The sequence below is a fragment of the Eptatretus burgeri genome, chromosome 2 (assembly GCF_056783735.1).
Source record: "Eptatretus burgeri isolate ZD-2024b chromosome 2, Ebu_testis_v1, whole genome shotgun sequence".
Classification (NCBI taxonomy): Eukaryota; Metazoa; Chordata; class Myxini; order Myxiniformes; family Myxinidae; genus Eptatretus; species Eptatretus burgeri.
In genome coordinates this window covers 28,355,919-28,372,348 of record NC_140962.1, presented here as the reverse complement: position 1 = coordinate 28,372,348, position 16,430 = coordinate 28,355,919, and the positions used below count along the sequence as shown (strand labels likewise).

Sequence of the window (16,430 nt, the reverse complement as noted above, 5' to 3'; positions counted from 1 at the left end):
ACAGTATACCAGCATTCTGGGCACTCATTTTGCTGACCTTGGAAGGATGACAGGCCGAGTTTACCCCACCTGGTATTAATTCAACAGCTGAGCAGGATTTGAACTCAGGACCCAAGGATCCAAAGCCCACCACCCTAACCATTAAAGGTCCCCTGACATGCAAAAGTACTTAAATTTCATTTATATATGTCCTCGAGGAGTTTTTCATCGTGATTTCAGATCTGACAATGTTTTTTTCACAATACTCGTTCTGTAAAATGTAAGATTAAAAAAACAAACGTCTTCGGGAACGCCCCTAAAAATTATCCTGAAAGGGGCGTAAACCACATGACGTCATGTACAGTATGTCAAAGGCTGCACGTTAATTACTCGGGTTGGTGGACTACGTGATTCTATTGGCTTTCTGTGTGATTACTCGGGTTGGTGGTCCACGTGATTCTATTGGCTTGCTGTGTGTTTCCACATTTGATTGGTTGACTCAATCGCTTCGTTCGTTTCTGCTTTAAAAAAAATCAAACATTTGGTTTTGAATAATGGATGGCATGGACTTTGATTTGTCTGGTAACGACAGTGAGTGTGAGAGAAATGAAGGATTTTGGTCTGAATGACATGGAGAATTGTGGGATAACATAGTCGCAGGAGGAGAAGTTCAGGCAGCTGGAACTGAAATACGGCCTTACCAGTTCGAGCACGAAGCAGGACAAGCAGAGGAAAATGGCGATGAAATTCCCGGAGTTCATGACTATAGGGAGGACATCGAAGGAAGACTTGGAAATAACAACTGGTTAGACTAAATCCTATTCGTAATTCAATAATGTAAATTCGACTTGCATACTGCTCGATATCAGAAATATTTTAGTGAGGTGACGTGAACAGTGCAGCGCAACGAACATGTTGCTTCGCGGCGAATTAATCAGAAACAAGGCCAGCCCATGTCATCAGCCGTATCTCTCCGCGCATAAAACGAAGCAATCTCGCTGTCTGGATACGATGAAAACTTGTGTGCAGAACACACCTTGCGATACAATTGTCTCGAGTAGTCCGATAAATCTGACGTTCTGTTGCATTTTTATTTATTTCATTCCTACTGTGGTCATGTAGCGCCAGTAGGAAACAATGAAGAAAAGAGAGTAATAAAATAAAGCTACAGCATGTCAGGTTTATCGGTCTAGTCGGACAGACGATGGATTTATCGGCCGAGTCGGACGGACGACGGATTTATCGGACTAGTCTAGACTCTAGAGTTGACAAGTAACTTGTATTACCATGCACACAATGTATAAGTCAATGCGTAAGAGTCCCGAGGATATGAGGCCGTGTAATAGGACAGATAAATTTGTCTTTCATAGTTGTGCAAACATTTTTTCCCTTTTCTTTTATTACAGCATTTTGGCTAAAGGTTAATGAATAGCAAGCCAATGGAAGCAGTACCTTCACTTTAGAATAAACCCATGTATGTCGAGTGCAGCCATACCTGGCTTGCATGTATGTGGAATCGTACCTATCCCAGCAGGCTGGTTTCAATGAACAATTCAATAAGCTGCAAAATGTGGGTACAGGTTTTTCACAGTTTGATTTTAAAATTATCTCCTTGCGCCTTGAAATGATGCAATATTAATCTTTAGTATTTTACTTGTATGTCCCTGTAATTTTTTTTTTTAATGGAAAGGTTCAACAGTCAAATTTTATATTTTGTGGACATGGTATAGCCCTTTATTGTGCATACATGTATTGGATTTGTATACGAGTACGACAAGGTAGTAAAGGGACAAGCCGGTAGGCGACGAGGGATTCGCTAGGATCGAAGCGCTGGATACGATGCTTTTCATTCTGACCGATCCACCGATGAAGATTCATTGCCAAGACGTATTGGTTCACATACAATTGTTCCTCTGCCTGGCAAGATTTTTCCTATTGCGTATTTTGCCAACTGGCACTCCTCATAAAAAATGATGGTAAATAGACACCCTATTTTTGAAGGACTACCATTTGAAAAATAATCGGTTTGCTGGTTTGTGCTGTGGAGCCTCACATTGCGCGCGCGCGCGCACACACACACACACACACACACACACACACACACACACACACACACACACACACACACACACACACACACACACACACACACACACACACACACGGAAAACCCGATAAACTTCTCTCAATGCTCTTGTTTGACCACACTTCCTGAGCCACACAATATTTTTCATAAGCCACGCCCACTTTCCTACGCCACTCCCACTTTCCTACGCCACTCCCACTTTCCTACGCCACTCCCACTTTCCGACGCCACTCCCGCTTTCCGACGCCACTCCCGCTTTCCGACGCCACTCCCGCTTTCCGACGCCACTCCCGCTTTCCGACGCCACTCCCACTTTCCGACGCCACTCCCACTTTCCGACGCCACTCCCACTTTCCGACGCCACTCCCACTTTCCGACGCCACTCCCACTTTTCATCAACCACGTCCACTTTCCATAAGCTCCGCCCACTTTCCTAAGCCCCTCCTAAAAAATGACGGTAAATAAACACCCGATTTTTGAAGGACTACCATTTGAAAAATAAAACCTCAATCAAAAATCGGCTCAAGTAAAATTTTCTAAATATCTCGAAGTGTTTAATTCCAAAGTCTTGTTTCTCCACATTCAACACTGAAGGACAAGTATTGAAAATACTGCACGCGGTTTTTCGGCCACTGCACAGCAACGGGTGGTTGCCAGGCAACGAAATACAAACGCGCACATTCCCAGACCATATGGCACCTGTTGGCAAAGTTTCATCGAAATCGGTTCGCTGGTTCGTGCTGTGGAGCCTCGCGTTGCAGACACACATACACACAGACAGACAGACAGAAAACCCGACAATAAGGGATATCTAGCATATATAGCGAATCCAAAAGACAGACAGACGGAAGACCCGACAATAAGGGATATCTAGCATATATAGCGAATCCAAAAGACAGACAGACGGAAGACCCGACAATAAGGGATATCTAGCATATATAGCGAATCCAATAATTGGAGGTGGTGTGTCGGGAGGAGAATCCGAAATGGTAAATAAATAAATAATTGGAGGTGGTGTGTGGGTGGTGGAATCATTTTCGGTAAATAAATAAACTATCTGTTTGCTGGTTTGTGCTGTGGAGCCTCGCGTTGCGCGCACGCACACACACACACACACACACACACACACACACACACACACACACACACGGAAAACCTGATAAACTTCTCTCAATGCTCTTGTTTGACCACACCTCCTGAGCCACACAATATTTTTCATAAGCCACGCCCACTTTACTACGCCACTCCCACTTTTCATCAACCACGTCCACTTTCCCTAAGCTCCACCCACTTTCCTAAGCCCCTCATAAATAATGACGGTGAATAGACACCCGATTTTTGAAGGACTATCATTTGAAAAATAAAACCTCAATCAAAAATCGGCTTGAGTACAATTTTGTAAATATCTCGAAGTGTTTAATTCCGAATTCTCGTTTCTCTACATTCAAAACTGAAGAACAAGTATTGAAAATACTGTACGCGGTTTTTCGGCTGCTGCACAGCAACGGGTGGTTGCTAGGCAACGAAATTCAAACGCGCACATTCCCAGACCATATGGTACCTGCTGGCAAAGTTTCATCGAAATCGGTTCACTGGTTCGTGCTGTGGAGCCTCGCGTTGCAGACATACAGACAGACAGACGGAAAACCCGACAATAAGGGATATCTAGCATATATAGCGAATCCAATAAATAATTGCCTTGTGATTGTTGTGCAGACACGGCTCAGAAGCATAATTTCTTGTCTCTGTGTGTGAGGAATGAGGGGTTGGGATGAATAGAAGGATGAATCGAGCCCGTGCTCAAAGTCACTGTCTTCGAAGTGTGCGCTGCAAATGACGCTCGTGTCGCTGGGGGCCTTTCCAGTTTCCCCTCATCAACTTCACTTTAGATGTCCATATTCTCCGACGATTATCATCTTTCGGGAATACATGAAGGCTTACACCATCTTTGCTTGTATTGCTGCATCCTGCTACGATACATCTTGCAGGCATTTTCGAAAGTACGGCTAAAACTATTAAAAAAATTTCGTGAAACAATCACTGGAATTAAGACGATCACAGAGATTGCACTAACATGTGCAAAATGCATTTGTACGGACTTTATAAGGCGCGTGACATCTCGACTCTCGGGTCGATCCACTCTGTGCGAGTTACTGTATGTGACGTCATGCTGCGATTCGCTGAAGTCCATTTTTTTAGGGGCGGGGCATAGCACGTTGTGAAAGGCTCCAGAAATGATCGAAATATTGCTCTAATTATCCCATTTTTTTATAAAAAAAAAACATGGGTGATTTCTTCACTTGGAAGGTCAAGTTAATATATAAATAACAGGATTAATGGTCCCTTACAGTTTGAGAGTTCAGATTGGACCATGAATCGCCAATAATTCGACCGCGTGGAGTAGGGTTAATTGCCAACTTCAATATACCTAATTACCCACGCGGCAAAGCTTACCGGGGAATTCACACCCTCGGCAGGCCTCGAGCGGAACGAGCCGTTACTGTGCTCAAACCGTGCGTAACCCAAGCGAATGGTTACCGAGGCCCCGTTGGTCCAAATGTACAACTACGCCCTTCCTAATCCCCAAAACGCACCGTGGTAAACAAATGGCAGAAATGATAAAGAACGAGCTGGTACATTCAGCAAGAGGGAAATTTATTAACAACAATAATTGGGGAGGGGAACACAGAACAGAGTTATCACGAATATGCAGTCACTGTACAAGGGCGAGATACTTAAGCAATGTCTTCTTATCGGACTGGCGCCACACACACACACACACACACACACACACACACACACACACACACACACACACACACACACACACACACACACACACACACACACACACACACACACACACACACACACACACACACACATATACACACACACACACACACACACACACACACACAAAAGAGATGGGGCCGGTTGCCCTTTCTTGTGCCCTACAGCTCGGGAGGGAAGACGAGCTGAGGGGAGGGCCTGTTCTAGCACCTGCCCGCCTCGTGCGGTAACGTTGATCTTGTTCGGGACTCAAACCCACGCCGATATACCAGGCACCGAGGGACCAAGGATTCAGCCACGGACGCCAGCCATAATGACGGGGCGAGGGATCACTGCGACGAGACCAGAGCCAGCGACAAGACAAGACCAGCCACGAGATGACTGCGCCGTCCCGTATATTTCTTCTCCCACCGGGGTCGGGGGGGGGGGGAACGTATCTCACGTCACCGCACCGCACCCCTCATTCGCCGTGGGAAATCGGTCATCGCCCCGTGATTGGTCGGGGGGCGTGTCGGGGCGTCTCGATCCCCCGCCCCCCGAAGAGACTCTGCTTCTTTTGAAGCTCGCTCTGCACCCATTGGCTGAAAGGCGGCAAACGCGCTCGCACCCTTCCAATTGGCCGAAGCGTGGAGTCAGAACTTCGGTGACCGAGGGAAGTCCGCCCACATGCGTGTTCGACACGCCATCATGCGGGGAATGGTCCATAGTGTTGTTATTTTTATGGATATAAATTCTTGAGCTAAGAAAATAACTGCGCAGCGCACATACACTTAATCACCCATTAAACATAGGACGGGACCTCACCTAGAAACACATAATTACTGATATAACTGATCTATACGACCTGGCTGTTGTATGCAGTAAGCTTCCAAATTCGTAACAATATGTCTTGGAAGATGGTTCTGATTTCCTGTCCGGCATTGAGGATCTCCATCCATTGTTGGGAGAGCAGAAACAGCATATCCAGAGTAGAGTGACCTGGTCTGAATCCAAATTGATAATTGGAAATCAAGCAATCGTAGAAGAGGAAGGATTTAATGTCTGAAGCAGTGATGGATTCCATAACCTTGCTGATGATTGGGAGAGGGCCGATTGGTCTGTCGTTGCAGGGATCTGTTTTTGCACCTTTTTTATGCAGAGTGGTAATGTTTGCTGATTTCGAAGCAGATGGCAGATGACGTTGAGTAAATGAGATGGTGAAGAGAACAGAGGGAGGGTGAGCAAGAACAGCACTGCAGTTTTTTCAGACATATTGGCTGATGCCGTCTGGACCGGTTGTGGAATATGTGTCGAGGTTTGATGGCGAAATCTCCACCTTGTCAGGAGAAAAGGATACAGAGTCCAGGGACAGTAAGCAATGGGTTTTGGAATACATGATTTAGAAGCAAACATGGTGTTTAGGCATTCAGCTTTTTCACGTGCAGTCTCAGCTCTGCGGCCATTTGAAGTAAGGAAGGGGATGGAGGGGGAACAGACACCAGAAATAGACTTAACAAGATTTGGAGGAGGGAGAGAGGTTTGAGAGTTCAGACTTGAGGCTAGGAAGATGTTTTCTGGCTCTCCTGGGGGTAGACACACACTTGTTCTGAGCTTTGTGGAAGGAACTGAGATTGCTTTCAGTTAGATTAGCCTTCCATGAGGCGAAGGCAAGTTGTTTCAGGACAACTGCTTCGCCATAAGCTTCAGTGTACCATGGGCGGGAGAAAGGGTAGGACAACTGAAGTCGAGATGGGAATAATCTTTGCAGGAGAGAAAGCAAGTTTCTTTGAAAGAATTCCCAGGACGAGTTGTTGTCGGAGGAAATAGACATGGGAGATCAGTCTTGAAGTTTGATGGCTGCTTGAAGTCCCTGCCAGTCGGCCTGAGTGAAACGCGAGACTCTATGGTGCTGAGGTGCCTCTCTGATAACAGAGAAGGAGGGAGGAGGGAGGGGAGACTATGAGAGCAGGCACGGCCAAGGGGCAGGAGGGCGATGGGAGAGGTGGGGAGAGGGGAAAGATGAGACTTGGTGGTGGTATGGTGAGGAAGGGAGCGGGCAGGGGGAGGTACAAGATTTGAGGGGTTGGGAAGAGGGGGAGGTGTGCTGCAAGGAAGGAAGGAGCATGTTTGTGGTGATGATGAGTGTACTGATTGAGAGTATGAGATATCTGTGAGGTTAGAATGGAGCCCAGAGATGTTAGAACACCAAAAACTTTGGGACAACAGAGGAGGAGCTGATACTGAAGCAAAAGACAGTGAAGAGGTGCCAAGAGCAGAGTTAGGATGAGGGGCAAGATGGGAGCCGTAAGGAGAGGGTATAACAGGTGAGGGGTTAGTCGGATGTAGATTTAAGGAGGTGGGGTGAATTAGCACTGAAATTGGTAAAAAGACGATTGATGGAACACGAACATCCGTTGCAAACTGTGATTAAAAATTTTTTTAAGTCAAAGATACGATTAAAGACATTACGTGAGGGATGCAATAATGGAGAATTAAGAGAATGGAGAAAAGAAATGTTGCAACAGTGGGACGTTTTCGACACAGGATGAAGGAAAGGTCGAATTGAAAAGAGCCTTTTGAAGAAGAAATAGAGTAGTGAATTATGACACAACACCGAGAACCACACGTGTGAAAGAGGAAGTTGGAACATTTTGCAAGACTTTTATTTTTTTAATTTATTTTAATTTTTGATAAAGATTACGAAAGATTATTAAAAGGAAAGGTTGAAGAATAAGCCATGCAGGTGTTGGTGAATTTGGATCGGAAAATGCAGAAGGAAGCTGGTGGTTCGACGAAAGTTACAGGAAAAAGAAGAGGGGGTAGAGAATGTGGTTACAGGAGGTGCAACCATGTTCTCTACCCCCTCTTCTTCCATGAGAGGTTAAAAGAAAGATTTTTTTTTTTTTTGAAACATGAGGTAAGATTAGGAAAAGGAAATGTTGAAGAAAAACTCGAGAAGGTGTATGGTGAATGTGGGTTGGCAAAAGTCGTAGATGGTAGATCGGCGGAAGAAGAATCGGTACAGGAAGTCACATGGTTACGTGGGGTATAATGTGAAGTAAAAGGTATTTAAAAAAAAATTATATATATATATATATATATATATATATATATATATATATATATATATTGTGACATGAAACAGATGGTATAGTTGAGAGAGATAGGAGGGGGTGAATGGAAAAGTGGAGAAAATAAAAACTGATGGTAAGAAAGAGAAAATACAATAAACACAATCGCGTCGGCCTCAAGGAAACCCGATATGAAAACACGACGAAAACTCCACAATTAGCACGTTTTAACACAAGACCGAACTATAAACACACATTAAACACAGAGAACAAAATGATAATAAAAACGCGTCAACGACGACCGGAAAATTTATCTTTGAGAAAGTTGGCAGAGACCCTGAAGAAGAACCGGAACCGGAAGTCCTCAAATCGTGAAGGTTTGAAGAGAGTGGGAGTTTGTTCAACCTCCAGTTTTTCAGTGCTCGGACATGTTTTATAAGGTGGTGTGCAAGACTACATCAACGGCGCTAAACTTCCAGATTTTTTTTTTTTCACGAACATTAAAATGATTCTTTTATTTTAGTTGAATTATAGACTTAACACTGCTGGGGTCAGGTGTTCTATGAACTCTCGAGTTGTTGTTGTCATTTTCTTCCTCTGCAGTGTCCTGTTCAACTTTGTTCATTTTTTTTTCTTTTCGATGATGCTTATCTTTTTTCATATGTCGGAGGCCATGTATTGGTTGCAGAGACATGACAGCAGTACAAGTGTGAAAAAGTATTTGGGCTTCAAGGAATGTTTACATAATGGAAGGACGCTCGTTGACCGGTGAAATCCTTAGTTCAGAACGTTCAATGATTTTACTGAAAGAAGAAGTTTGCAATGAGAATCTGAATAAAACATGAATTTGCTTGCCTTGTCTTCCACTCATGGCTTCTTCTTTCAAGAACTTACCAGAACCCCTATTGCTACTTTAACACCACAAGCTGCACAAAGCCAAGGGCCATTTACCACTCATCGGCATGCCGCTCCGGTAGCATTTGCATTATAGTGAGCACGACAGGGTGGAAAAGAGTAGAAGAGGAGACCAATTAACCAAAATGGAATAACGCAATAATTTGTAGAATGACTTCAGCTTAATGTTTACACTTGCTTAATGCTTTCTCAACTTCACACGCATTATGCACAAGTTATCAACTGATGTTGTATGAAGGAAGTGGGTGGGAGGAAGAGTTTAAAGGAAGAGCCTCTGTCCTGCTCATTGAATTTGGTGTATTATTTGGTCTTCTGGGTTTCTTGGAGTACCATCTATATTAAGGTGTGGTTTATGCATTCAATGTAAAATCTCAAATTTGCCAGCATCAGCATATGAAGGGTTTATTAAGAATATACACCATTGGATGTCCAGTTTAAATCACCATGCCACAGTGCCAGCAGCTGTGATATTAAACACCACACTCATTCATCACTTCTTCTTCCCACAACCAAATTATTAGAGAACCTATAGGCATCAGGAATGGTTTTTTCTCCATGCAAATATTAATATTATCACTGTTGGTATCTTGTTAAAATAGCTCTTCATATCAAGTAATTCCTTTTTTTTTAATTGCTGGCAATTTTTTGGAGCTTTATCTCCCTCTATACTCACATGGCTATGGAAAATTGTTGGAAAATGTGCATCTCAACAAGTCAGCCCAATATAGTGGAAATGTTCCTTCATATAAATGGCAACCTTAAACTCCATTCTTCTGAAATATTTCGATATGGAGCCGAGACACTGTAACTAACTTTTATTCGTACAAATTATGACTCCATAACGTTTTTATTTTTTGTTTTTTTTTCTTCCTCACACCATTCCGTAGCTGATGAAATAGCTCGGCTGAGATCCAAGATTTCCTGGCTTCGTGGAGAGAATGTTCGTCTTTGTAGTCTGCTGAAAGCCCACTCAATTTCTTCACACCCAGACCCTAGTCTTCATTGGAGGGTCAAGTCTCGACAAAGAAAAAATTCAAATAATGATGCGACTCGACTTGCAAGAGGAGGGAGTGGTCGACTAAGAGGGAATGCAAAATCGAGGCTCATTGCCTCTGGCAAGAATGGGACCTCAGTTTCCTCAAAGACTGGGGACAAGAGAAATGTTGAGATCGTTGGTCCAGATGCCTTAGAGTTTGTGGAGTCTGAAAGAGAAGATTCACAAGGACAAACAAGGGTTCAAGAAAAAGTGGAGGCAAAAGATGGGAAAAGACAAGATGGAGAAGCAAATAAAAAAGAGAAAAGAACAAATGCCAAGCCAGGTAAATGTAGATTGACTGTTGCAAGAAAGGCTGAACCTGTTAAGCCTCGGCTTGAGACTCCACCAGATCCTGGAATATGCTCCTCACATTCTTCAATTTCTTCCCTCAGACCTGCAGGACTCAGTGCTGGTGCTGGTACTCGAACAATGACAACATGGACAACTCTACAAGTTGGACAAGGGTTTTGTCCCCAGATTTCCATCCCATGCTCAACCCAAACCATAATCTCAGATGTAGCTGCTTTGCTTAAAGTCACAGGTAGTTGTGAGGGTTTAGATAATTCCTTAACCAGGGAGATTTCGAAAATGACCACACCTGCTGCATCCTCAAATTTTATTATCGTGCAGTCTCCACGAGCACCATTGTCTCCTCCAAAACCGCTAGTCATTCTGCATCCAGCACAACCATTTACATCATCAAAGGGATCATCAACCTCTCGTCATCATTTTCCAAGCATCCTTCCCCGACCCTCCAATGAGCCTGGGGTTGATTGTAATCCTGTTGGAGAAACTGGGTCCACTGAGCAAACAAATGTACTCGATGAACAGATATTCAATATGCAACCACTAAATGCTGGTAATGAAATGAGAGGAACTCGGGCCTTTGGCTCGTTGCAAAGCATTCAGCCTGATTCCAGACCTACAGAACCAGTCTGTCATGTCGGAGTTGGAGGGGCCAATAGCTCAGGGGTTTTGCAAATCATTCAGCCAAACCTTGATTCCTTAGAAACCATGGCTAATGGGTCATTGTCTGCTGTTGGAACTTTTACTGGCTTAAACAAAGGGGTTGGAGCTCCATTTATTAAAACCATGCAAGTTCGCGGTCAGAAAACGAATTTGAGTTTAGCCAAGACGACAGATTCTTCTCTTAAGTTTGTTGTCTCGCAGGGAAAATTGCCATCGATCAACCAGAAGTCAGCCACTGTTCACACTTTGCTCGGTCGATATCGAGCCTCAACAACTTTGTCGGTAACAAATAAGAGGACAAATGGACGAGGTGAGAGGCAGAGAGCAAGAGCAAAACGAGTTACCCATCGGACGAAGCCACAAAAATCTGGTCCCGTATGTACACTTCCAAAAACTATAAATGAACAGATATTTAACCCATCTATTCCACCAGTGTCAACAGATGTAAAACATTTCTCAACTCTTGGGCTTCCAGCATTAGTTCCACCATCACCACCTGGTCACACCTCCATTTCAACAGTTTCTGCTGTATCTTCTCCTTCATCTTCAGAAACTGTGGCAGCAACAGAAAGTATTGTTCATCTTAATGCAGTTGTGGAAGCAGATGATGTGGTCGCAACAGAAGTTGACACAGTTTGTATGACAATAAATAAAGATGGTCCTTCCATTAACATCGTGGCAGACCAAGATGGGAGTACGTGGGTGTCGGAAGACGATGCAGTTCAGTTTGAAAACAGAAATAAAGATGTATCAATTATTTCTAAAGATGCATCATTTCAGATGGTGGAGAATGCTGTTGTATCAGACGATTCAGCTCTAGATACGTTGGATAAGGTTGGCGTGTCCTCCAAGCCCAGTCAAAACATCACAGCTGTTGTCTCTCAGATTGTGGAAACGTTGATACCAGAATCTGTCAATGTAGAAAGTGAAAATCTTTCAACATCAAAAGATCTGAATCCACAAACACCTGTTGCAGGTGTATTGGAAAAATGTACAACTTGGCCTGCCACCCTATACAACAGCAATACAGCCGAATCAATTCTGGTTTCCTCATCACAAAGCATCATTCCTTCTGATATAGAATTCTCAAAATGTATTACTGCCTCTGAAAATGACAATGCAAGACATCCCCCATCTTTGCCCTCAGAAGGGCTTGCGGCAACTCAAACAGCAGATTCGTTGGACAACTTCGAAAAGGAAAATATGCTATGCAATCGAGACATGGCAATTGAAGAATGTCACAATGTTAATTTTGTAAGCAGTAGCTGTACTGTGACAGAGCAAAGCACAAATGGTGTTTCTCATGATGCTACAAAAACAGGACAAAAGATTGTTAACACACATTCTGAGTCACCATCAGCATCTGTTTTTGTGTCAGAAATTATTGTGACCTCTGCTGATATGGCCACAAAGTCTTTGGGAAAATGCAACACTGCTACTTCAAGAACAACAGCAACAAAAGGATGCATACTTGCCAATGCCGCAGCATCATCTTCCTTGATCGCACCCATAAGCTGTGCAACTTCTGTTAAGAATCCCAATAGTGCCATGATAGGAGTTCATGATGAGAATTGCGATGCCAAAGTTGATGGCAATGTTGACCTTTTAGGCAATAAAGATAGTGAGGAAGATTCACAAAATGCACTGCCACCACCGTTAAATCCAACTTCTTCAGATGCATCACTTGTATCCGCTGAAGTGGTTACAAGGAGTACTGTAGGTGGGTTGGAGACTCAAGTTTTAAATGTTAGACCAGATGGAGGTGGGAAAGGCTCAGAGAAACAGGGTATTGAGGAATGTGGGGCCGATGGGACACAAACGGATCATACACCTCCCTCAGCTTTTGGAGGATTCTCTGTTGCCTGTTTACTTACAGATGTTTGTCAGGCTGGGGGTGCTGAAGGGCATACGATGGGAGGTCCAAGCCCTGATTCACCAGGGGATATTGTCGCTCTTGCTGCCCAAGCCCTGTTCAGTCCCCCAGCTGTTTCTGCTGCCACTTCATTGCCAATGCAAACTCACCAATCTACAGATAAACGAAATATGAATACTGTTACTTGCCAAGTCGATGACCATTTTCCAGTTATTTCTACTACAAGTGTTGCTACTTGTGGAGCTGATATTTCCTCCTCTGTTTGTACAAATCCTCTTGCAACATTTGCATCATGTGATGTTTCATGGCATGTCAGTGGAGGTATTTCTACCACTTCAGTTCCACCAACAGCTGTTCCTTTTATATCCCCTACACCTACATCTTCAGCTTGCAGTCAGACTCTCTCAAATGTTTGTGTTAAACCTCTAACCTCTGTTTCAACAGCATTTCCCTCTACTTCATCGACAATCCCAACCTCTTCGTGTGCTTATACTTCTTTTGCTTTTGGTGCAGAAATCAGAGGAAGAGCATCAAATGAGGGGGTTTTCCCAACTCTGCGTGGATTTGAAGGACCTGCTGGGAATGGTATCCAGGGAAATCGATCTCTGGATAAGACTGGACTCTTACCTATTCACTGTCCTGGTGTGCATCAACAAGCAGCAGATTCTGAAGGGGAAAGACACTTACCATTCCTCACCCAACTTCGTGACATTCGGACTCAGCCCATGCGAACACTGGGGACATATTCCTCACGTACAACTCTGGCCAAGAGGTCATATTCTGGACATTCAGGAAATTCCTCACCAAGCAGTGGTCATCCTTTGCCAACTTCTGGAAAAAGACGAAAACATGGGCGAGATGGAGGTCCTGCTTCCTCTCATTCTTATGACCGGCATGCAACACCCAACTTTGGCCTGGTAGAGGCTGCAGGAGTAAGACAATATTACCATGGGCCTCATGGTGATGGATGTGCTTCATCAGGTTTTCCTCAAAAAAACCTCCAGGTCAATCCATCTTCATGTCCCTCATCAACATCTGATGCTGCACATCTTGCTGGCCATGCCACAAGGCCATTGGCACCATCTGCTCCCCAGAATCTTATGCCACCGTGTCCCCAACAACAACCACAACATGTTCCACATCAATTTACACATTCTCACCATTCAAACCACCTCCATCATCATCATCATCATCATCACCTTTCAGGACAATCCTCACACTCTGCTGCCCCACCATTTTCCTTTACAGCTCCTGAGGAGTTGGGAATATTGGAGAGTGGGAGTGTTTCAGCTGGACTCGATTTCTCTCATTATCATGGCTTTACTTCTGGAAGACACCCCGGTACAGCACATTTCAATGACTTGACTGTTCCAGATGTTTGTTTTCAGAATCCCTGTGTTCCACTCCGATCTTCTAGCTATTCTGCTGAATCCCTAATTGCAGGTGGGGGTACACAGAGGCGTGGAAGTAGAGAAATGACCCCAAATCGGGTAAGTCACCAACTTCCTCCAGCTTATTCTGATAATTATTCCCCTGTCACCAACCCCTCAGCACTGGGTACTCCACGCTGTTTAATTTCAGAAACAACAAAGCCAGTACCAGAGATGGTTGGACCCATGCACCCTTCTATTCATCACCAGCACTCACAACAGTCTTATTCTTCCACTGGGAGCTCTGTTGGATATGGTCCGAGACTTGACAGTGAGACAATGGGTTCTTGTGGATTTGGTCGTACTACTGGGCAGCTTGGACGACATTCCCATCGTGCCACTCAACACACCCGTTCTGAGGACCTTGGTTCACTGGCTGTAAGTGTTCCAGGGAGCCGAAATGGAAGTCGAGATCATCGGTCTGCTTCGACTGGAGGTGGTAGTGGTGGTTTGAAAACTCCTGAGAATAAAGCCCGAGCTCGGGCAAAATCATCTCGGGGTGCTGTCCAATCAACGTATGGAGGTAGTCGCTGTCCATCATTTCTTCCAGACACTTCACATTTTGTCCAAAATTTTACCTTTCCTTTTGTGGCAGCAGATGGTTCTACTGGTGGATCAATGGCAGCTTCAGTTGCTCCTGCAGCTTCTACCACAAACTTTTCACACCAGGTTCATCTCACTTCAACAAGCTCAGGATCTGTAGCACAACATCACCATCACCATCATAATCCAGTTGCCCCCCCACCACCCAGTCTACTTGCTGTTGATGGTCCCCCCCCATACTTTCCTGCCTACCCACCTCCAAGACCCTCTGCAGATGTTCCACCTCTTCCTATCTTCTCCAACCAGCTGTTTGTTAGCGCTTCAGAAAAGCCACCTGCCCGTGGGGCATTAGGTTCCACTTTTGCACCACCACTTTTATCCCCCCCTCGACCTGTGGCATTTCCCCAGCCTGGTTTTCCCCCACTTCTTTCAGATACTTCTCGCTCCCATGCTGTTCCTGGGGGAGCCTCTGCTACTGTTTCACCTTGTGCTCTGCAGCCTGGACCCCAAACTCAACCTGCACCTCCTCTCTTCCCAAGCTTCAATTTGACATCCCTCTTTCCAGAAATAACTGTAGCTTCCAATGCTGGGGGTGAAAGCCAGGTGTCGGTTGGTGGGGGTGGTGGAGGAGGTGGTGGTATGACAATGCCTCCTCCAGCCTCTCATGGTGGAGCAGAAGGAGGAAAACAAACTGGAGGAACAAGGGGGACACACAACATCAGTCGAATTCTTGGCCATAATGGCTCTTCAGCATAAATCAAAAACATTGCTTGCATGTAAATAACCCACAACTGTTTTACCATGTTTTATCTGCATCTGAAAATTTATATTAATACTGGCCTTACCCTTTTATGCTTTTATCTTTTGATAAATATTTACTGCACTCATCTTTGCCCCTTTTCCTGCCCTCTCTCCAATCTACCATCGACCATTGCAGCTGATTAAAACCAAGCAGTTGCATTAGCTTGTAAAGCAAAATACCCACCACAGACGTAACTCAATGAGTTGGGTTAGTGGGCAGAACGTTGATGTATTTGCACTTTTCTAAGATATGATTCTAAATCTTTTGTCATTTCCTTTTTTGGAATAAACCTTCAAAGCGACCAGCTTGATGTTTCCAGTCGAAGCACTATATTCATGATGCTGCAAGTCCAGGTTTAAATCGGTATACAATTCTCTGTTGATTTTTCTATGTTGCATCTTGCACAAGTACATTGATATATCAAAAATGTCTTTGTCTTTCAAAGAACATATTTGCAAGAATAGGCTAAAGTCTCAAGGAAAAAAATTCCCAATGCTTTCTAATGGCTTTATGGTCATTTTCAGAAAATTAGAGGGCCAATGGTCCTCTAGCTCAATAGGCTGGTTGCCATAAAGTGGAGTGATGATTGTATCAGGGTAAAAATAAGAGCTGTATTTAGAACACACATTTTAGGTCTGGTAGGATCGACATGACATCTACAGTAGTGCAACTCCCTGCTGTCTCCCTGAGCCTTAGTTTTTGAGATATTGCTCATTTCCGGGACAATGATGTTACTTCCTGTTGTCAAAATTAGCCCTATTGGATAAGGTGCAACTCCAAGGTGCCTATGATTCATATTTTTAGAGATACTGTCCACTTTCTGTATTGTGTTAAAGATTTAATCAAATGCTCCCATCGGAAATCGATCATATATTTTAAGTTTCACACCGATCAGTTGAGTGGTTTAAGAGAAGATGATTTTTAAAGGTTTTTCTTTTGACCAATATGGCTGCC

At 44.1% G+C, this 16,430-nt stretch overlaps 1 protein-coding gene across 4 annotated transcripts in view; it reads left to right on the top strand.

Annotated features, from left to right (window-relative positions):
- Positions 1 to 15,777, top strand: part of LOC147031680 (uncharacterized) — a 53,830-nt gene extending 38,053 nt beyond the window's left edge. For all 4 annotated transcript variants that reach the window (XM_085851969.1, XM_085851976.1, XM_085851980.1 and 1 more), the window contains one exon: positions 9,711 to 15,777. In XM_085851969.1, the coding sequence (XP_085708095.1) occupies positions 9,711 to 15,430 (5,720 nt within the window). In that variant the 3' untranslated portion in view covers positions 15,431 to 15,777. The remainder of the gene's footprint in view (positions 1 to 9,710) is intronic.
- The last annotated feature ends 653 nt before the right edge of the window (positions 15,778 to 16,430 follow it).